At 43.6% G+C, this 23,845-nt stretch overlaps 1 protein-coding gene across 1 annotated transcript in view; it reads right to left on the bottom strand.

Moving 5' to 3' along the window:
- The window catches only part of LOC126456536 (odorant receptor 43a-like), a 177,533-nt gene that overhangs the window by 38,772 nt on the left and 114,916 nt on the right, over nucleotides 1–23,845 (bottom strand). The window contains exons 4-5 of the mRNA XM_050092319.1: nucleotides 21,715–22,148; nucleotides 17,137–17,236 (exon numbers count right to left, since the gene is read on the bottom strand). Of these exons, the coding sequence (XP_049948276.1) occupies nucleotides 17,137–17,236; nucleotides 21,715–22,148 (534 nt within the window). The remainder of the gene's footprint in view (nucleotides 1–17,136; nucleotides 17,237–21,714; nucleotides 22,149–23,845) is intronic.

The following is a 23,845-nucleotide window of genomic DNA, read 5'->3' as shown; positions in this document are numbered from 1 at the left end:
CAATATTCTTCGCGCGCCTTTCTCTACTGGTAGAGAAGACTTAGAGTATTCTAGAGATGAGTCGGAGCCTAGCCATGAAACAGTTCGGACGTGTGTAGTAGTAGTTCCGATGGAAACGATAAGTTGCCCGGTCTAGCAGTGTTTCGTACATTAAAAGTGTGGTAAAGTGACGGCATAATTATTCCGATGGGCGTGTAGAAATTTCAGAATTTTTAAGTGAATTTTGTGCCGAGAAAAAAGATATATTCCGCGAGGCGTATTGAGCAGGTCGGTGGCTAAAAACTGTGACTGCATTTGGTACCGACAGACTTAATATTTGACGAGCATTCTCAATCAAAAACAATCAGTATTTTTGTAGCTATTACGTTTTCGGGAAATGCAACACCATAAACTTGCTAACGTGAGTGAAAGGGATTGTGAGTGACTGTGTTAAGACTAGCACGGGCCTGGCAGTGATACTTGTTCACCTAAGTTTCAGAATATATTAATTGAGGACAAAATTTCCAACCTTTCATTTCGTGTGAAAACTTTCTCCCGAAACGTAGATTAGTGACTTAAATTGCAGCCCGGTTCACATCGAAGTACAGTAGGTTTCGCTCGGCTTTCCTACTGATGATCTGCTGAGACAATGTTCACAGGTATGTGCAGGTTCGTCGTAAAGGGACGGAAGGAACCGCGCCGCCGCAAGATCCAGTAGCTTTTTGTGCAAAAAGAGGCAGTCCAGCGATCTATCGTTACAATCGTCTAAAAATGAATGGAAATGATAGAAGAGAAGGATGACAATTCTCAATTGGCATTAGGGGCAGGTACGCTTATTTGCTACGAAGCAACCTTATAGAAGTATGCAGAAAGAATTAAACTTTTAGATGACGATAAAAGAGCAAAAAATTACAATGCTCGACAGACGGGATTCTTTGTTCTGTACATCAAGAAGCACTTTGTGCTAAATCTGTGGCATGGAGCACTTGAAGAAATTGAAGATACAGATAGTAACATTCCAGTTTACAATTGCAACAGTTTTCAGTGGAAATGAACGAAGAGTATAGAGACTTCATGTATTACTACTGCAAAGTACGTTGACTAAGTCAAGGGGCATTCCTGAAACGACTTCTCGATTTAGATGTCACTATTGCTGAATTTATGATGGAAAAAGGAGTGCAGGAACGAAAATTAAAACATCTGGAATGGATTGCGGATTGCGCGTTATAAATGGACTTGACTGCACACTGCCCACAGTAAGACACTGCAAGGTAACTTCTTCCTGATTTGATGGACGTGCATTTAAAAATAAAATCTGACAAAGACAATCCAGTTCCCTAAGCTCACTGCCGGCCGGGGTGGCCGAGCGGTTCTAGGCGCTACAGTCTGGAACCGCGCGACCGCTACGGTCGCAGGTTCGAATCCTGCCTCGGGCATGGATGTGTGTGATGTTCTTAGGTTAGTTAGGTTTAAGTAGTTCTAAGTTCTAGGGGACTGATGACCTCAGAAGTTAAGTCCCATAGTGCTCAGAGCCATTTGTACCATTTGAACCTAAGCTCACTGACATTAAAGAAAGTGCGAATTAGAAGACTTCATTCTAGCCTTGCAAGAATTACAACGATAGTTTTATTAAGGTTTTGAGGACACTGTCAGTCTTTGTTTGTTTGTGATCTGTGTTGTTGAGAAGTGTGAAATATAAAACCAGCTCATATGCAGTGCGACTGCACTGCTATTTCAGTGCGGCGCGTTCGAAGTTTCCCCCTGTTCCCCCTCCAACTGCTGAGACAATGGGGCGCGGCAGTGGTGAAAATGTGCAACGAGGCTGACCGCTTTAGCACTCGCGCCTGAGCATGCTCCGTGAGCCGAAATCTGACCGCCCCTGTTTTAGATGGTCATTCCACTGTATGTAATTACGCCTAGGTGCTTCGTAGTTGTTGCTGTTTCCAATGATTTTTCACCAGTAAGATAACCGAACAGGTATGGATGTCTTCACCTACTTATATGCATTACATTCACTTACATTCAAGACAACTCCTAGTCCTTCCAAGAATAAACGATCCTGTGCATGTCTCCCTGTATTTTACTACAGTCTTAATCTTCCAGTTTTACTTTTAGTTTGCGTTTTATTCTACTTTTATTGCCACTTTAAGTGCTCTTGCTGTATGCAAAATTAGGCTTTTTCTTCCATACTTGGAGCAGGAGTTGCGACTGTTTTTAGTGAAAAGTGTATTGTTCTACTTTCTACAAAATCTTCTAGACGGCACAGTCTTTTGAAAAGTTCATATTCCGTTTTTCTCTGCAAATCTGCTGGAGCTGAGGTTGAAGTTCATCTAGATCTTGGGCTTTGGTTGGTCTGAATTCTCTCAGTGCTGCTTCAAATTAAATTTCCACAACTTAGCTTACGGTAATCTGGTTATAACTTTCATAATTATAATCACTGATCATGCGATTTGAAAGCAATGTTCAGGCAGAAATATGAGTGGGCCAGCCCCCATCCAGACGGATGTAGATGATTCAAATTACAGAGTCTGGAGAAATTTCCTCCACCGTGAAATGGACGACAGGAGTAGTTACACTTTATAAGCACCAAATTAGGCGCCATTGCTCTCAGTGAACCTACAGTCCGTTAACAACATCCTATACGAGTGAATGGATGTGTTTCGAAACGAACGACTTTGTCTGTCCATAGTTGCGTAGACATTTCTAATTCCAGACACACAGTGACCCCTACTTAAGCAATACACTATCATCCGCATCGTTTCAGGTGCACATTTGACAAACATGTCGGAAAAATGCAATGCTAAACCACCTCCATTCAGTCTGTAGCAAAGACGAAATGCAAGTTTTGCGCGGGATTTTTGCACAGGACTTAACTTTTTTCTCCAAAATTAGTCGTGTGACGTAGTCTGCAAGTCAGAGGAACAAAATAACACCTCCTCCAATACAATGCTCACAACTAAGTTAAATTCCACAAACCATCTTACAATGTTTGACAGATAATACGTAGTGTACCACATATGTCAACTCCTTCTTCTCCCAATTAATGTTTCATTAGAAAATGGCATCCTCGAGGTTCAATAATTTTACGGACGTGTTCCTTTTGTGAGGTACATCCTCAAAGTCGTTCGTCTGAACGTCAACTTTCAAGCTTTTCATTCTTACACGAACTCTGAATCGAAAGTCTGTTAAATTCTAAATCGGAAGTCTGGTATACAATCAGTCTTTGCTTCATGTATTAGGCTCTTTCACTAGTCAAGTTCAAATGGTTCAAATGGCTCTGAGCACAATGAGTCTTAACTTCTGAGGTCATCAGTCTCCTAACTAACCTAAGGACATCACACACCTCCATGCCCGAGGCAGGATTCGAACCTGCGACCGTAGCGGTCGCGTGGTTCCAGGCTGTAGCGCTTAGAACCGCTCGGCCACCCTGGCCGGTCACTAGTCATGTGAAAGCATGCCTGCTGACCTATACTTTGGAAGAAGCAGAGATGAACCATTCACAGGTCTGTACGGGGCGTGTCGCGTGTTTGTGGGTGTCGTTGAATGGTGGTAAAAGCATTCTGCGTTCTGCTTTCGTCTTTCTGCATTAGGCTGCAGATCTTTCTGCCTCCTGCATGCGGCTCTCTTCTGGACGACTGTCGTCGCAGCTTCATCATCGACGTTGGCATTGGGATTGAGGCCACTTTCTGATCCCCGTTCTCAGGCTATGAGCTATCAGAAGTATGGTGACGATGAGCTATACATTCTGCAGCTTGGTATAAATATTCTGTCTGCAACGTTTCAGGTCCTTCAATATACCTTCACTTGTGAGTAGTAGGGCTACCAACTTTTTGAGCCTACCTAATAAAAAAGTTTTAATCTGTGTAAGGTGTCAGGCAAACCCAACACCTTCCATGAAAACCCCGACATGATAAGCAAATCCAGTAGTATGTCACATAGCACCGAATAAATCGTGACATTAAATTAACCAAAGTCATACGAGTAACGAGTGAACAAATGGAATACCACAGACTAACACAAGAATGCCTAAATGCATGTCATACCTTCCCACCGTGGGACAGACGCAGTTCCGAGGAGAGAAACGAGAACAGAAGCCGAGAGCAGAACCGTGTTAAGATGGAAGGCCTTAAGATAAGGGACGGACGGACAACCACGTCGCCAGCTAACCGCAAGGACCACACCACCCGCAAGTTTTAGCGTGAGACTTTTTCGCGTCTCTGTTACGTCAAGACCACCCCCCAGCCAATGTTAAAAGCTAGAGCCCTCCAGAAGAACAGTATAGATCTTACGATAACACAAAAAGGGCTACACCACCCGCAAGTTTTAGTGTGAGACTTTTTCGCGTCTCTGTTACGTTAGGACCACCCCCCCCCCCCCCCCCCCTCCCATGTTAAAAGATAGAGCCCTCCAAAAGAACAGTATGTATGTTACGATAACACTAAAGGGCCACAACAGCTGCAAGTTTTAGCGTGAGACTTTTTCGCGTCTCTGTTACGTTAGGACCACCCCCCCCCCCTCCCATGTTAAAAGATAGAGCCCTCCAAAAGAACAGTATGTATGTTACGATAACACTAAAGGGCCACAACAGCTGCAAGTTTTAGCGTGAGACTTTTTCGCGTCTCTGTTACGTTGCAAACTTTAAAAACATTGCCCCACTACGAAAAGTATAACGTTTCTCATTGGATAGACAGAATTTTTGTAGGCGGAGCTTAAGGTTAACATTGAGACCCTGATCGGTCAGATGAAAACACAGCCAGATAGTTTTTTTTTTAAACCAACTTCGGTAAATTGTAGTAAGGAGAAGTTAGGAAGGAGTTGCTTCCGAGACGGCGAGCTGCACGGAGCTGCGCCGGCCGTCGCCCCCTGACGAACACCGACAAGGTAATGAACGCACGCGATGCCGCATTTTTGAGCGCATAAGGCTTCACTTAGAACTGCAGAAGTCTCATCTGTTACATCCCCTTTTTGCGTAATACTAGTGTCGATCGTCAATTAAAGCTCATGGTGTTCACATTTGCCACTTGAAGTAAAAATCTGAAACGCGATGATTTTTCTGTTATATAGTTATTGAGAAGCCACATCAGCCACTGTAATTTACGACAAGTTAGATAAGTAATTAAAAACATAATTGAGGGTCACTGTAGACTATTTTGATAGTTTTCTCTTTTGTGAAACTTAATTTAAACCTAGATTATAGATGTGATATGGCATAGGTCATCCTTCAATCCACTGTAGAACTTGGAAACCCATTCAGGGAATATTCGTTCACATTTTTGTTGAACGCAGTTGGTTTTTCCCATCCTGTATTAACACATTTCCTTTTATCAGTAGTGCAATTTAGAAACAATGTTTTGTGAGTAGAATAAAATTTCCAATGGTAAACTTAACTGCTTTTTCGACGTTATTTTACCAGCTAACTAAAAATAAGAAAGCCTTGAACCCCTTCCACTAAATTTCGTTAGTATTAAGATTCTTTTACAGGGAGTGCAGTGGAGATGACGCTGAAATCATTAAGTATTTGGTTATATCATCGCTAGTCTCACTGAACTCTTCTGAATTCTACATGTCATGTGTGGTCTGCGTCTCCTTACCAGCAACAGGTCCCTGGTTCAAACTAGTCAATTCCCTAAAAAACACGCTCAGAGCGTCGTTGCACGAAAGTGGTAGGGAGACACGATATAGAACAAACAGACACCACCATGAATGCTGAGATCTGTGATTCTTCAGATTCTCTCGGCGTACTTCCCGACGAAACAGTTCACGGGTGAACGACCGTATGTCAGCGTCCAACGGGCGCATTATTTCGGCAAGCGACAACGTTCCCATTGTCTGGTGCGCTGATAAACTGACCGCTTGGGGGCGCGCATGGCGCTTTTATCTCTTCTCCCCTCACTCCCATCTGCCGTTCTATCCGCCATCCGTACCCTGTGTCTCCCGCTGCAGTCCATCCGCCGACAGACAGATCCATCCTAGTCGGCGCCCACGTACGCATGCTGGCGGCAACTTAGTTGTTCCTCCGCACGCCCCCGAAATCAGTTCGTTCTGGGGTATTTCCAACCTCTTCTCAATCAGATTAATAGCGGTTTATCCACTATTACGATCGATCAGCGATTCCCTTTATCGGATCTTATAAGGTTCTTTAATTTCGCAGTTCCATAAGTTAGACATCCGTGTCAGAACTTTAGTATGGTCGTAATCCGCTCCATGTAATTCCGATAGGCAATGTTCTGCGACTGCTGACTTATTAGGCTGCTCCAATTTGGTGTGCCGTTGATGTTCTCGACAACGATCTTCGGCAGTACGCAGCGTTTTACCACATTGGCAGGGTATCTGATAGACCCTGGATATCCATTATCCGAGGTCGTCTTTGGCACTAACCGGCAGTGCCGTGTTTTAGCTGGTGACTCAAATGGCTCTGAGCACTATGGGACTTAACATCTGAGGTCACCAGTCCCCTAGACTTAGAACTACTTAAACCTAACCAACCCAAGAAAATGACACAGATCCATGCCCGAGGCAGGATTCGAACCTGCGACCGTAGCGGTCGCGCGGTTCCAGACTGTAGCGCCTAGAATCGCTCGGACACAGCGGCTGGCTTTTATCTGGTGGACGGAAGACATTTTTCACGAGACATTTCCGGAGAGTTCGTCCTATTTTCTGGATAATGCGCCACAAAAGCAATAAATGCAATGGTGACATACTTCTGGTGTTCCCCTTCTGTTTCTGCCAGTTGTACAGTAAGAAATTTGCCAGTCCTCGTAGCTGTTCTTCAGGAACACCGTTATCAGATGTTCAAGTTCTTGACTGAGACTTTCACTGTCAGAGAGGCCTCTGTACCGATCTTTTGAGCACGCCATTCATCTGCACCGCACAGTGGCAGCTGTCCGAGTGCAGGCATAGGTCGGCATGCGTCTTCTTCTGGTACACACTGTGGCCCCACGTGCCATCGTCTTTTCTTTTCACCAGGACATCGAGAAATGGAAGCACTCCACTCACTTCGACTTACATGGTAAAACTGATGTTCTGGCGTATAAAGGCTGAGACGTATGAGAAAGTCATTCAGCTTGTCATTTCCATGTGGCCATATCAGGAAGTTGTCGTCAACATACTGGAACAAACAGGTAGGTTTCCATTCGGCTGATACCAGGGTTTCCAGCTCGAAATTCTTTATACAGGGTGTTACAAAAAGGTACGGCCAAACTTTCAGGAAACATTCCTCACATACAAAGAAAGAAAATATGTTATGTGGACATGTGTCCGGAAACGCTTACTTTCCATGTTAGAGCTCATTTTATTACTTCTCTTCAAATCACATTAATCATGGAATGGAAACACACAGCAACAGAACGTATCAGCGTGACTTGAAACACTTTGTTACAGAAAATGTTCAAAATGTCCTCCGTTAGCGAGGATACATGCATCCACCCTCCGCCGCATGGAATCCCTGATGCGCTGATGCAGCCCTGGAGAATGGCGTATTGTATCACAGCCGCCCACAATACGAGCACGAAGAGTCTCTACATTTGGTACCGGGGTTGCGTAGACAAGAGCTTTCAAATGCCCCCATAAATGAAAGTCAAGAGGGTTGAGGTCAGGAGAGCGTGGAGGCCATGGAACTGGTCCGCCTCTATCAATCCATCGCTCACCGAATCTGTTGTTGAGAAGCGTACGAACACTTCGACTGAAATGTACAGGAACTCCATCGTGCATGAACCACATGTTGTGTCGTACTTGTAACGGCACATGTTCTTGCAGCGCAGGTAGAGTATCCCGTATGAAATCATGATAACGTGCTCCATTGAGGGTAGGTGGAAGAACATGGGGCCCAATCAAGACATCACTAACATGGAAATTAAGCGTTTCCGGACACATGTCCACATAACAATTTTTCTTTCTTTGTGTGTGAGGAATGTTTCCTGAAAGTTTGGCCGTACCTTTTCGTAACACCCTGTATATAAGTTGGCGGCAGCTGGTGCAAGTGGAATCCTCGTGGTTACTCCTTCATCTGCTCATAGTAGCCACAGTAGAATAGAAAGTATGTCGATATCAAGGCATACTTGAAGAGATTAGTCGTTTTTAGGTCAAATTTCCGACCAATAGGCTCTAAGGATTCTTGTAAAGGACCTCTGATAAAAAGAGAGAAAACATCGAAGCTCACTAGGATATAGGTTGTGAGTTAACGAGTATTTCGCTCTCATTTAAGTGTATGGCTGAAAGAGACAGCCTTCCAGGAATTGTGAAAAGAATTCTGTCGTCCAGGACCGTGTGGAACAAAGAGCGCAGATTTGCCACGAGATGGGGAGATTCACAGGCGTCTATTATACTGAATGAGGTCAGGGTGATCAGGCCTAAGTGCTGTAGGGTAAGAGTGAGACAGATGAGAACCTATGTCACAGGGAAACCCGATAGGAGCTGTTCGTACCCAGGGAGGCGTAGCAGCGTCAAATAAGGCGGACCTAAGATCGGCTATGTCCACTGCTCGTGGTCTCGCGGTAACGATCTCGCTTCCCGAGCACGGGGTCCCGGGTTCGATTCCCGGCGGAGTCAGGGATTTTTCGTACCTCGAGATGACTGGGTGTTGTTGTGTCGTTTTCATCATCATCATTCATCCCCATTATGGTCGGAGGAAGGCAGTGGCAAACCACCTCCACTAGGACCTTGTCTAATAAAGCGGTTTGGGTCTCCCGCATCGTTCCCCTACGCTCTGTAAAGAAGCATGGGACTTCCTTTCATTTTATAAGATCGGCCATAGAGGGAAACATTTATGAAAACTATTTAATTCTGTAGTAATTCAGGGAATGAAGCCACAGTAATTTTAATCTATCATCTTTCTTAAAGTTTCATGGTGATCCCGATAAAACTTGGATACTGATCATATCTATAATAGTTTAGGATTTACCGTTAAAATGAAATTAAGAGGTTTTGTAACAAAGACCTGAAGGTAAAATCTGAACGCTTTGGTCGATCTTAACGATCGACAGTTCATATAAAAGAGGATCATTAAAATGACACATGTTGTAAATATCAACTCTGTAACTTTATTTGTTTAAAAGATATAGCAAATTTAAATTATCACTATTTTCAGTTAAGCATCAGATCATCATTTCCTCCACACAAAACACATTGAACAATGACAACGTGACACCTTATTGAATCATTAGGTAATAGAATATTTGTTGTAAAGTTTACTGCATAATAGTTACTTTTGTTCTTTGTTTATTTATTAGAAAGGACATTGGTGCAAGGCTACTGACCGTGACATTCAAAGTTAAGAAGGAATTTGTATTGGTTTTATGTAAAAGAATTAAACGTTTATCATATAATCCATATTATTGTTACTCTATTTAGAACATGAAAGTGGTCAAGCTTTGATTATTTAAATATGTTAAAATGTAAAATAATATAGTCAATCAGATGGACGGCTGCAGGGAAGTCGATTGAGCGATGATGTTCAGCACGCGGGAGACGCGGCCAGAGACAGGGCAGAGAGACAGTGCTGGTGCAGACGCGAAAGCGGACAGTCGGTCTTCTGGGTAGCTAGAAAGCGAAACGACTTAGAAAATATCGCGTTGTGTGGTATCGCGTGACACGGTCTCTGAGCGGTGAGGAGCCGCGCGCCTTGTGCGAACTCTAACTCTCGCATAGATAACGATGTGGAGTATTGGACTTGTATTTCACGACGAGATTGTGAATGATCGAGCTGTGTCAAATGGATATGCGCTCGACTGTAACAGTAACTCTAATACGACCACTTTCGCTATTAGTTTCCTTTCTGAATTAACATTATTCTAACCAAATCGCAACTGTGTGGCCTACATCATTTATTGGTCGTTAATTTAGGTCCCGATATTATTATTAAAGGTTAAAGTTAGATATAGTGGGAATTAGTGAAGTTCGGTGGCAGGAGGAACAAGACTTCTGGTCAGGTGACTACAGGGTTATAAACACAAAATCAAATAGGGGTAATGCAGGAGTAGGTTTAATAATGAATAGGAAAATAGGAATGCGGGTAAGCTACTACAAACAGCATAGTGAACGCATTATTGTGGCCAAGATAGATACGAAGACCACACCTACTACAGTAGTACAAGTTTATATGCCAACTAGCTCTGCAGATGACGAAGAAATTGAAGAAATGTATGATGAAATAAAAGAAATTATTCAGATAGTGAAGGGAGATGAAAATTTAATAGTCATGGGTGACTGGAATTCGACAGTAGAAAAAGGGAGAGAAGGAAACGTAGTAGGTGGATATGGAGTGGGGCTAAGAAATGAAAGAGGAAGCCGCCTGGTAGAATTTTGCACAGAACACAACTTAATCATAGCTAACACTTGGTTTAAGAATCATGAAAGAAGGTTGTATACATGGAAGAATCCTGTAGATACTAAAAGGTATCAGATAGATTATATAATGGTAAGACAGAGATTTAGTAACCAGGTTTTAAATTGTAAGACATTTCCAGGGGCAGATGTGGACTCTGACCACAATCTATTGGTTATGACATGTAGATTAAACTGAAGAAACTGCAAAAAGGTGGGAATTTAAGGAGATGGGACCTGGATAAACTGAAAGAACCAGAGGTTGTACAGAGTTTCAGGGAGAGCATAAGGGAACAATTGACAGGAATGGGGGAAAGAAATACAGTAGAAGAAGAGTGGGTAGCTTTGAGGGATGAAGTGGTGAAGGCAGCAGAGGATCAAGTAGGTAAAAAGACGAGGGCTAGTAGAAATCCTTGGATAACACAAGAAATATTGAATTTAATTGATGAAAGGAGAAAATATAAAAATGCAGTAAATGAAGCAGGCAAAAACGAATACAAACGTCTCAAAAATGAGATCGACAGGAAGTGCAAAATGGCTAAGCAGGGATGGCTAGAGGACAAATGTAAGGGTGTAGAGGCTTATCTCACTAGGGGTAAGATAGATACTGCCTACAGGAAAATTAAAGAGACCTTTGGAGACAAGAGAACCACTTGTATGAACATCAAGAGCTCAGATGGAAACCCAGTTCTAAGCAAAGAAGGGAAAGCAGAAAGGTGGAAGGAGTATATAGAGGATCTGTACAAGGGCGATGTACTTGAGGACAATATTATGGAAATGGAAGAGGATGTAGATGATGATGAAATGGGAGATACGATACTGCGTGAAGAGTTTGACAGAGCATTGAAAGACCTGAGTCGAAACAAGGCCCCCGGAGTAGACAACATTCCATTGGAACTACTGACGGCCTTGGGAGAGCCAGTCCTGACAAAACTCTACCATCTGGTGAGCAAGATGTATGAAACAGGCGAAATACCCTCAGACTTCAAGAAGAATATAATAATTCCAATCCCAAAGAAAGCAGGCGTTGACAGATGTGAAAATTACCGAACTATCAGTTTAATAAGTCACAGCTGCAAAATACTAACGCGAATTCTTTACAGACGAATGGAAAACTGATAGAAGCCGACGTCGGGGAAGATCAGTTTGGATTCCGTAGAAATGTTGGAACACGTGAGGCAATACTGACCCTACGACTTATCTTAGAAGAAAGATTAAGGAAAGGCAAATCTACGTTTCTAGCATTTGTAGACTTAGACAAAGCTTTTGACAATGTTGACTGGAATACTCTCTTTCAAATTCTAAAGGTGGCAGGGTAAAATACAGGGGGCGAAAGGCTATTTGCAATTTGTACAGAAACCAGATGGCAGTTATAAGAGTCGAGGGACATGAAAGGGAAGCAGTGGTTGGGAAGGGAGTAAGACAGGGTTCTAGCCTCTCCCCGATGTTATTCAATCTGTATATTGAGCAAGCAGTAAAGGAAACAAAAGAAAAATTCGGAGTAGGTATTAAAATCCATGGAGAAGAAATAAAAACTTTGAGGTTCGCCGATGACATTGTAATTCTGTCAGAGACAGCAAAGGACTTGGAAGTGCAGTTGAATGGAATGGACAGTGTCTTGAGAGGAGTATATAAGATGAACATCAACAAAAGCAAAACGAGGATAATGGAATGTAGTCGAATTAAGTCGGGTGACGCTGAGGGAATTAGATTAGGAAATGAGACACTTAAAGTAGTAAAGGAGTTTCGCTATTTGGGGACCAAATAACTGATGATGGTCGAAGTAGAGAGGATATAAAATGTAGACTGGCAATGGCAAGGAAAGCGTTTCTGAAGAAGAGAAATTTGTTAACATCGAGTATAGATTTAAGTGTCAGGAAGTCATTTCTGAAAGTATTTGTATGGAGTGTAGCCATGTATGGAAGTGAAACATGGACAATAAATAGTTTGGACAAGAAGAGAATAGAAGCTTTCGAAATGTGGTGCTACAGAAGAATGCTGAAGATTAGATGGGTAGATCACATAACTAATGAGGAAGTATTGAATAGGATTGGGGAGAAGAGAAGTTTGTGGCACAACTTGACCAGAAGAAGGGATCGGTTGGTAGGACATATTCTGAGGCATCTAGGGATCACCAATTTAGTATTGGAGGGCAGCGTGGAGGGTAAAAATCGTAGAGGGAGACCAAGAGATGAATACACTAAACAGATTCAGGAGGATGTAGGTTGCAGTAGGTACTGGGAGATGAAGAACCTTGCACAGGATAGAGTAGCATGGAGAGCTGCATCAAACCAGTCTCAGGACTGAAGACCACAACAACAACAACAACATCATTATTATTATGTTATTATATGTTATATTAACTTTGTATGTTTCATACAATTTCGCAAACATGCCATCAGCCACACAATTTAACCAAAGGGTCACAAGTGTCTAATTTAGGGCTTGTAATGCGACACGTGCAGTTCAACCACTAGACGAGTTTGAGCCAAGTCATTTCGACGAAGACAAACCGCATGCGAGCCCGAACATCTTTGCGATGTTAGCTCAGAAGGTATCTTTAATTTAAAATTGTTAAAGTACCACACAAATCAATAGATTTGAATATATGATATGAACATTTCCCGTTAGGGTTAAGCAAATCTTTCAGGTATTTAGCAGGGGAGTACATGAGGACACAAATATTGCTATCAATGGAGCATAAACGCACTTCATCTTTGTGAACTTTCGATAGTTCGATAAGTTTATGTGGAACTGATGATATCTATCGTAGCTCCTTAAATCCCTGGTCTAGTAAGCCGGATTCTTTGAAATACCGCAATTTACTCCTATTACGTAATTTTTGGAATGAATACTTAAGAACACAGTGCAAAAAAATTAGAACGTTCTGATACTTTTACTCACTATTTAAAACACTTTGATATACTGCAAGTTACACCCTTTACACCATTTTTCTGGATAAATATTTTCAAATATGGCGAAAAAATTCAGATAATTCGGATACTTTTCAGCACACTTAAAGTACTTTGAAATACTGCAGATTACACCCTTTACATAATTTTTTGGATAAATACTTTTGAGTACGTTTTCTGCCTGGCATCTCATTGACTGACGTGAAGTGATCTTCAGTGATGAGTCCTACTTGGAACTGAGCCCCAATGACCAGGGAAGACGTACCTGGAGACGCCCCTGTGGGATACCAGTTGAAAGCGGCCCGACCACCAGGAGTAATGCCCAGGGAGCCATCTTCATTCATAGGAGGACCCCTTTAGTTGTCATCTGCGGCGCTCTTACAGCACAGCTGTACGTCCACGATATTCAATGCTCCGCTTTGTTGCATCATCATGGGCTTACATTTCAGTAAGATAATGCCCATCCGCACACGGCGAGAGTTTCTACTGCTTGTCTTCGTGCTTGTCAAACTCCACCTTGGCCAGTAAGGTCATCGAATCTAAACCCAATTGAGAACGTTTGGAGCATTACGGGCACGTACCTCCTAGAGCTTAATTTATCCACTTAGTCAAATTTGTTTCGGGCTGCATGCAGGGAAAGCCTTGATGACTCATTCGATGAAAGTGCACTCTCAGCTACTGTTTTGCTGTCTGCGTACGAGGGGCGTTTGAAAAGACCGTGCAAAAATAAAAAGTACTTACGTGTTTGGGGTAAACCTTTTTTATTTTTCGACATAGTTTCCTTTTAGACTTATGCAACGCTGTTCTAGTTTTTTGATCCCTTCCGAATAATAGGAACTGTCCAAGCCTGCAAAATAGCTATGAGTTGCTGCAATCACCTCCTCGTTTGAATAAAATCTTTGTCCTGCCAGCCATTTCTTCAAATTAGGGAACAAATAGTAGTCTGAGGGAGCCAAGTCTGGAGAATGGGACGATGTAAAACTAGTAGGAATCCTATTTCCATTAATTTTGCTACCACAACTGCTGAGGTGTGTGCTGGTGCACTGTCGTGATGGAAAAGAACTTTTTTACGGTCTAATAGCCGGCTTTTTTCTTGCAGCTCGGTTTTAAAACGGTCCAATAACGATGAATAATATGTACCTGTAATAGTTTATCCTTTTCCAGATAGTCTACGAGGATTATCCCTTCCTAATCCTAAAAAACAGTCGCCATAACCTTTCCGGCCGAAGGACTGGTCTTCGCCTTTTTTGGTGCAGATTCTCCCTTGGTAACCCACTGTTTAGATTGTTGTTTGGTCTCAGGAGTATAATAATGTATCCATGCTTCATCCAAAGTAACGAAACGACACTTAAAGTCCAGCGGATTCTTCCTGAACAGTTGCAAACTATCCTTGCAACACTTCACACGATTCCGTTTTTGGTCAAGTGTGAGCAATTGCGGAACCCATCTTGCGGGTAACTTTCTCATGTTCAAATGTTTATGCAAAATATTATGTACCCATTCATTCGAGATGACCTCAGCACTAGCAGTCTCACGACCTTAACTCCTCTGTCACCCGTCACCATATCATAGATTTTATCAATGATTTCTGGAGTCCTCCTCCACAGAGCGTCCAGAACGTTCAGCATCACTTGTGCCCATATGGCCACTCCAAAAATTTTGAAACTACTTATAAACTGTTCTAATCGAAGGTGCAGAGTCACCGTAATGTTTATCAAGCTTCTCTTTAGTCTCCTGAGGCGTTTTTCCTTTCATAAAGTAATGTTTAATCACCACACGAAATTATTCTTCGTCCATTGTTTGACAATCACTCGGATACCAAACACAAAGAAATAGACCAATATGGCTGAAACTTGGTGTGCGTTCTTTCAAAAAATGCTACTAACTAAACATGACCTCGATACGCGCCAGTGGTGTCATCTCTCGGACTTTGCAAGGACTTTTCAAACGCCACTCGTAGTGTTCGCTGTCTGCTAAGTGGAATTATTGTTACAGGGTTATTACAAATGTTTGAAGCGATTTCACAGCTCTACAATAACTTTATTATTTGAGGTATTTTCACAATGCTTTGCACACACATACAAAAACTCAAAAAGTTTTTTTAGGCATTCACAAATGTTCGATATGTGCCCCTTTAGTGATTCGACAGACATCAAGCCGATAATCAAGTTCCTCCCACACTCGACGCAGCATGTCCCCATCAATGAGTTCGAAAGCATCGTTGATGCGAGCTCGCACTTCTGGCACGTTTCTTGGTAGAGGAGGTTTAAACACTGGATCTTTCACATAACCCCACAGAAAGAAATCGCATGGGGTTAAGTCGGGAGAGCATGGAGGCCATGACATGAATTGCTGATCATGATCTCCACCACGACCGATCCATCGGTTTTCCAATCTCCTGTTTAAGAAATGCCGAACATCATGATGGAAGTGCGGTGGAGCACCATCCTGTTGAAAGATGAAGTCGGCGCTGTCGGTCTCCAGTTGTGGCATGAGCCAATATTCCAGCATGTCCAGATACACGTGTTCTGTAACGTTTTTTTCGCAGAAGAAAAAAGGGCCGTAAACTTTAAACTGTGAGATTGTACAAAACACGTTAACTTTTGGTGAATTTCGAATTTGCTGCACGAATGCGTGAGGATTCTCTACCGCCCAGATTCGCACATTGTGTCCGTTCACTTCACCATTAAGAAAAAATGTTGCTTCATCACTGAAAACAAGTTTCGCACTGAACACATCCTCTTCCATGAGCTGTTGCAACCGCGCCGAAAATTCAAAGCGTTTGACTTTGTCATCGGGTGACAGGGCTTGTAGCAATTGTAAACTGTAAGGCTTCTGCTTTAACCTTTTCCGTAAGATTTTCCAAACCGTCGGCTGTGGTGCGCTTAGCTCCCTGCTTGCTTTATTCGTCGACTTCTGCGGGCTACGCGTGAAACTTGCCCGCACGCGTTCAACCGTTTCTTCGCTCACTGCAGGCCGACCCGTTGATTTCCTCTTACAGAGGCATCCAGAAGCTTTAAACTGCGCATACTATCGCCGAATGGAGTTAGCAGTTGGTGGGTCTTTGTTGAACTTCGTCCTGAAGTGTCGTTGCACTGTTATGACTGACTGATGTGAGTGCATTTCAAGCACGACATACGCTTTCTCGGCTCCTGTCGCCATTTTGTCTCACTGCGCTCTCGAGCGCTCTGGCGGCAGAAACCTGAAGTGCGGCTTCAGCCGAACAAACCATTATGAGTTTTTCTACGTATCTGTAGTGTTTCGTGACCATATGTCAATGAATGGAGCTACAGTGAATTTATGAAATCGCTTCAATCATTTGTAATAGTCCTGTACTGTTGGTAAAGATCGTAATGGCCAAGGCTGCACTGTCGCCAGATTTTCCCCTCAGCCCTACAGAACTGTTAGATGTAAGACATGCAAAAGGTACTAGACTGTGGAAATAGCCCACTTGTGCTATGAAATAAACAGCCAAACTGATTGAAATGGATCACTTGCGCTGTGCAAAAGTGGGGGGGGGGGGGGGGGGAATTCAAATTTGATTAGAAAATTCATCGAATTATTATGGTAGGGGACCTAAGTGAAAACCGTGCGAAAATTTCAAATACGACATTACGTAATAATAATAAATTAATACGTCTACTGGATGGGGGAAGGTCAGGTCAGAAAGGATGACCAAGGATACTTGCGGTATCGGGGAACAATGGCACATAGTCACAAGTTACGTGTGATGACACAAGAAATTATATTCGGATCAAGTCTGTTGAGCGTAAAGGTATGATAAATTTATTGTCTTTTGAGCTACCTTCATAAATGTTTGAGCAAGAAATCTTTCCTTGTTCTGACGAGGCGACGAAACAGATGAATGACTTATCACCAACATACTCATAGTAACAAACTTTTTTTCCTTAGTATGTGCACTCACCACGGCGACAGACACGATGCTGAGAGAGATGCAGACGAGGTTGTAGAACAGGAGTATTAGCGTCGGTCCGCTCATCAAGGACTCCAGTGCCATCGTTCGGCTGCAACGGAACCATACGGAGCGGAAGTATCAAGTTCGAAGATATATGGTTGAGCTTCAAATAAGAGAAATGAGTTTTACTGCCTTTCTGTCATATTATTCTAGCCGCATTTTTTAAAAGTTTATAGGTTTCCGTTTCTAATCAGATTGGTGATTTTGCGAGAACGTGGTAGTGATCACAGAAACTATAAAATAAAATTCATACAAACATAGTGTGTACAGGCTACAAATGCTTGCATGTTATGTTTTCAGTCATTAGCGACGTCGCATGTAAGTCACAATACTTGTTAAGCAAATTTTATTTTCTTATACACGCAAAGACGTGTACTAGCATAATACATCGTGACTAGATCGTTAATATCCCTGTAACAAACCAAACAGCTGTAGAGTCTTAGTTCTGACCGAGGTTTACGGAATGTTTCTGTTGTTTTTTGAAGAAAGCTTCGGAGTTGTCAATTAACAGAGTCCCAAATGAGACCAGTTACTGGACCTCAGTTCTATCAGATTTGGACGAAAATTTCTGTATCGGCACTCCCGCTCATGTTGATAGAAAATGGAAGTGCAAAAAAAGTAACACATTGTATGAGTATTAACAACAGGCTACAACACATAAGCTGCTTACACTGACCGAAAAAAATCGCTACACCAAAAAATAATTAACGTAGAGCAATGAAATTTTCCGAATACATTTGTTTAGGTGACATATTTAAGTGATTAACATCGTAAGATCACAGGTCAATGTAAGCGCGAGACAAGCCATTGTAAATGTGCAATGCTGGTACATTTATAACCACTGACATTTGAATGCAAGTATGCATTATGTTGTAGAGGTGCCGGATGTGTCTGTGTGGTGAAGTTCCTTGCGTATTGCACTTGGTTGGTCAGTACAAGTATTGTTCATGCTAAGCATGGATGACGCTGGAGTTCTCGTTCAATGATGTCACCCATATGCGGTCGATTGGAGGCAGATCTGGTGATCGTGCAGTCCGAGGCAATATCTCGACATTCGGTAGAGCATGTTGGTTTAGAACAGTAGTATAAGCGGTATGTGGGCAAGCGCTATCCTGTTGGAAAACATCCCCTGGAGTGCTGTTCGTTAATGGCAGCACAACTGGTCGAATCACCAGACTGATGCACTGTTTTGCAGTTACGGTGCATGGGATGACTACGAGAGTGCTCCTGCCGTCATAAGAAATCGCACCCGAGCCCATAACTCCAGGAGTATGTGCAGTGTGTCCAGCACGCAGAAAGGTTGGTTGCAGGCCCTCGACTGCCTCTTTCTAAACAAAACACCGCCATTACTGGCACCGACGCAGAACCAGCTTTCATCAGGAAACACAACAGACTTCCGTCCTGTTCTCTGGTGAGCTCTCGCTTGACGCCACTGAAGTCGCAAATGTTGGTGGTTTGGGGTCGGTGGAATGTACGCTACGGGGCCTGTGACTCGAAGCTGTACTTGAAATAATCGATCTCTAACAGTCATGAGGAGAACACGACAAGTGCCACATTCCACTTTCATAGAAACTTTGCTGAGTGGTAGAGGGGTCGAAATAAGCGAACACGAGTCCCAGCTTATCCATATATACTCGACCGTTTGTAAGAAAACTATAGTCAAATTTGTTGAGGTGCTTTATGTGCTGCTCAGTATGTAACTACTTCAGTCGAAGCGTTGGCTAAGTGGCTAGCATTGTGGTGCCAACTGCTGCTCAAATTGCTTCTGCAGATGCAGTGCGATTCGCCAGAGCCGTACGTCGAACACGATAGTCTTCCATCTCAGTAGTGTCACGTGGCTGGCGGGGGCCCGGGTTGAAGGGGGGGGCGGGGGCGTGACTGTACATTCTTGCGACCACTGCTGCCAGCAGTCATGTACAGTGGCTACATTCCTGCCAAATCTTTATGCAGTATCGTAGAAGGAACATCCAGCTTTTCGTAGCCCTGTTACATGACGTCGACGAAATTCAGTGGAGTATTAATAATGGCTTTTTGGTTGTGTATTTAATTTAAACCTAACTAGCAGACTCATAGTGGCGCTACTAGCGCCACTCTTATGAAACTGCCGCGAAACTGGAATAGACGCCATCTTTCAGATGTAGAAACAGTGGTACCAACTTCCGATTATGTCGCACAACTCCTTCTTGGTGCTGCCAATTCTTCCTTCAGAGTGTTAGTGCAGTCATCGATAGTAAAATTTAAAAAAATCTTCATTTGTAATCGCTGTTTTCAGTACGAGATGATCGTGGCGTTTTAGAAGTGGGTTCGACATTTAATTAATCACGTGTTTCATATTTAGACTCACTGTGGTGTTAAAAATGCCGTGTTGCTAGGGCCTCCCGTCGGGTTGACCGTTCACCTGGTGCAAGTCTTTCGAGCTGACGCCACTTCGGCGACTTGCGTGTCGATGGGGATCAAATTATGATGATACGGACAACACAACACCCAGTCCCTGAGCGGAGAAAATCTCCGACCCAGCCGGGAATCGAACCCAGGCCGTTAGGTATGACATTCCGTCGAGCTGAACACTCAGCTACCAGGGGCGGACACTGTGATGTTGATGGCTGCTGATGCAGAGGTGCCAGTATGGTGGGCAGATCTATAACGGAGTCCACTCGGTGTCGTAATGTCAAGTGAGAAGCAGCTTCAATAAATAACCAAGAGTCACCAAATCCAAAGGCTTATATCAGACTGCTATCTGTGTGACATCCAGCAAGCAAACCACAAAGGTTCCGCCACGTTGGATGAATACGCGTGCAGGCAGGGCCGATTTAAGGCCGAAACGACACCAGCTAACCTGAGAGGGGCGCCACAGGAAAACTTGTGTACGTCGTCTATCGTAACTAGTAGCGAAAATGAACATGGGTGAAGCTTTAAGATTGTGAAAGCAAAAATGTTTCAGTAAACGTAGGACTGCAAACGAATCATTTCCGAATAATTACGAACGTCGAGAACCGCCAGTGATTTCAGTGTGAAACTTCGTTCTAATTGGTATAGAGATATTTAAAATGATAACTTTGTGATTAACTCCCCATCTAAATGAGGTCAAATTTCGCGAAACAAGAAACACGTTAGTACCTCAGCATGCTACAAATTGTGAAAGGAGTTTTCAAAACTCAAGACGATATGGGAATACCTTGGGTCAACACTTTCTGCAGAACTATCGCGTACACTGTCAACTGTAGCCACTGAAAGCGAGATCTTGAAGTCGGTAGACTCGGTAGACAGTTGAGTTCACCCAGAAAATAGCGCTTCCTCCTGGTTGCAGGGTGTTTGCTTTCAGCAGTTTCACGCCATACACGCCTGCGGCCGTCTGTGTGATGGAGCATAAAACGTGATTCATCTCAAAACGCCACCTGTCACCATCCAATGGACGTATTGGCATCCAAATTCCAGCCGTCATCAACGATGAACGGAAGTCAGCATGGGGGACGAAACGGGCTCCTGCGGCGGAGACGCGTACGCAGCAATGTTCGACGCCCAGTGGTTGAGGAGACAGTTGGTAGCCCCTTGCTTCATCTGGGTGGTCAGTCGATCGACAGTTGCACGTCTATTCGCGTGTACACATCTCAGCATACCTGTCATTTATGGCCTGTGGTGTGCCGCTGTTCACTCGGCGTTGGTTTTCGGTGTGACCGAGCGGTTCTAGGCGCTTCAGTCTGGAACCGCGCGACGAATACGGTCGCAGGTTCGAATCCTGCCTCGGGTATGGATGAGTGTGATGTCCTTAGGTTAGTTAGTTTAAGTAGTTCTAAGTTCAAGGGGACTGATGGCATCAGATGTTAAGTCCCATAGTGCTCAGAGCCATTTGAACCATTTGAGCGTTGGTTTTGAGCAACGCCATTTTCCCCTGCGCGGTTTACATTAACTACGGTGGCACGCGAACAATTTACAGACTTAGCCATTTCGAAAGTGCTTCCAAACTCGTCGGATTTAAATCCAGTCGAGAATCTGTGGGACCACCTCGATCGGGCTGTTCGTGCCTGGTATGTGGGGAAGGGTGACGGCAATGCAGTCGGCATGCCCCTACATCCCTGTCGGTACCTTCCAGAAGCTCACTCCCATGCTGCACGTCTCGCGGCATCCCGCGACGCAATGGGCAGCGAGTGTTTTGACACGTGATTACATTAATGTGACAGGACAATCCGAGAGGTCTAAGGCGCTGCAGTCGTGGACTGTGCGGCTGGTCCCGGCGGAGGTTCGAGTCCTCCCTCGGGCATGGGTGTGTGTGTTGGTCCTTAGGATAATTCAGGTTAATTAGTGTGTAAGCTTAGGGACTGATGACCTTAGCAGTTAAGTCCCATACGATTTCACACACATTTGAACATTTGGCTGGACAATGTACAATCTGTGAGCTACGGAGAGAGCCAAACAGCTGTAGAATGATCTGCTAATTTAGTTATTCCTGTGATAGGTGATAGTTAAGAAATAATACAAGAAGGGAAGGACAAGGAATATAACACAGTGATTTTCGTGCAGTACACTTACCTTATGATATGCTGGTGGTGTTTTATGTTATCCACTAACTGAAGGTACGTGTCGTCCGCGGAACTGGAATTACTGTTGAGACGTTTGTCATTCGAGTACGGATAGCGATCATTTGTATGACAGCATTTTTCGTCCTTCGGCCGTTCGGTGCCTTTTATGGAGACGAGGTTGTCGTTGAGAACCTCCAGCTCGGCAGCGATGTTGAGCATCAGCGTCAGGAGCGAGGCGTCCAGCAGAACCATCCCCTCGCTCGCGACGAACAGGCACGAGGCCTGCATGACGTACAGCAGCTCGTAGTGTGGGGACAGCGAGACGTCGGCCCCGGGCACGCACAGCGGCATCGGCAGCTCCCTGGCGGCGGCCGCGTCGCCGCTGAGCAGCCCCGACGCGGCGGGCACCGTCACCCACACCAACACCGCGAACCGCGAGACGCTCTGCAAACCAAAGGGGCCTCAGGTAGCACCGGCTCCAGGTGTAGCGTGCTGGCCGTGTGTCTTCTACCGGTGAAGTAATTCTTGGTAGTCTTCTAATCCGACCTTGGATGGTCCGTCACTCCGGTTAGTCCGACCATGCTGAGGCTCGCGAGCCTGTGCCGACTTGTCACTGACTGGACGCCTGTCGGGCCATTGTTGCGGTGTCTATCGCTGTGCATATTGTTATACTGTACGTTATTGTGCCGTTTTATCCTTTGTTGGGATTAAAAGACTTCGTTGTTTGCTTTATTCCGTGTTCTCTACCGTACTTATTACTGTAGATTCACTGTGTGTACAGTTGTCTGTTTTTCAACATGTCTGTATTTGAACGTAAACACGTAACTCTTTCATTAAATGAAAAATTAGCACTGCTACAAAGACTGGACGAAGGAGATTCGCTCCAAAAAATTGCAAAGAAACTGAATGTAGGTGTTACGACAATTAAGGATTGGAGGAAGAATCAGAAAGACATTGACTCCTATACAGTTACGATTGGTGGTGAAAACACTCTGAAGATTCGCAAAACATTAAAAAAGCCTAAACTTGAACTGCTTGATAACGCATTGTGGATGTGGTTTTGTCAAAAAAGAAGGAAAGGAACTCCAATATCCGGACCAATTCTCAAAGAAAAAGGGATAGTTTTGCACAAAAAACTGGATGCCGAAAGTACATTTGCTGCCAGTGAAGGCTAGATTGATCCTAGGAAAACTCGTCAAAAATGTATCCCTGACTTTTTTTCCAAGTAATTTGTTTTCGTTTGTACTGTAAAAACAATGCATACAGGAAAATCATTTCTTAGTTTATATATACAGTAGTTTATTTCTTTGTAAAACCTTTCTTTTTTTATATACAGTGCTATAAACATTTTTTAGTTTACAGTATATATCGTTGATACGTTATTATGTACAGTACAGTTCTGTAATTTGTTTGTCGTTTTTCCTTCTAAAACCAATACATATTATAGTGTGTGTAGACGTTTTTTAGTTAATATACTGTTCAACACTGTATAAAAAACATCTTTTTATATTACTGAGACATCTTTTAGTTCTTAAATCGTTAAATTTTTTGTACTAAATGTCTTTTTATATATTTTGCAATAAATATAGATTTTTCGGATAATCCGACCTTTTTCTCATTCCGACCGTGGTCCCGGTCCCGAAGATGACGGATTAGAGGCGTTCTACTGTACGTACAGTCAGGTGCTAGAAGGTTTCCCCCGTGAATGGCACCCCATTCTTTACGGAATGCTGCACTGAGAGGTATCGATGTCGGTCGGTGAGGCCTGGCACGAGGTCGGCGTTCCAAAACATCCCAAAGGTCTATAGATTCAGGTCAGGACTCTGTGTAGGCCAGTCCATTACAGGAATGTTACTGTCGTGTAACCACTCCGCCACATGGCGTGCATTATGAACAGGTGCTCGATCGTGTTGAATGATGCAATCGCCATCCCCGAATTACTCTTCAACAGTGGGAAGCAAGAAGGTGCTTAAAACATCAATGTATGCCTGTGTTGTGATAGTGCCACGCAAAACAACAAGGGGTGTAAGCCTCCTCCACAAAAAACACTACCACACCATAACACTACCGTCTTCCAATTTTACTGTTGGCACTACACGCGTTGACAGATGACGTTCACCGGGCATTCGCCATAATCACAC

Source organism: Schistocerca serialis, chromosome 1 (assembly GCF_023864345.2).
Source record: "Schistocerca serialis cubense isolate TAMUIC-IGC-003099 chromosome 1, iqSchSeri2.2, whole genome shotgun sequence".
NCBI classification, from domain to species: Eukaryota; Metazoa; Arthropoda; class Insecta; order Orthoptera; family Acrididae; genus Schistocerca; species Schistocerca serialis.
This window is presented reverse-complemented; position numbering and strand designations above follow the sequence as displayed.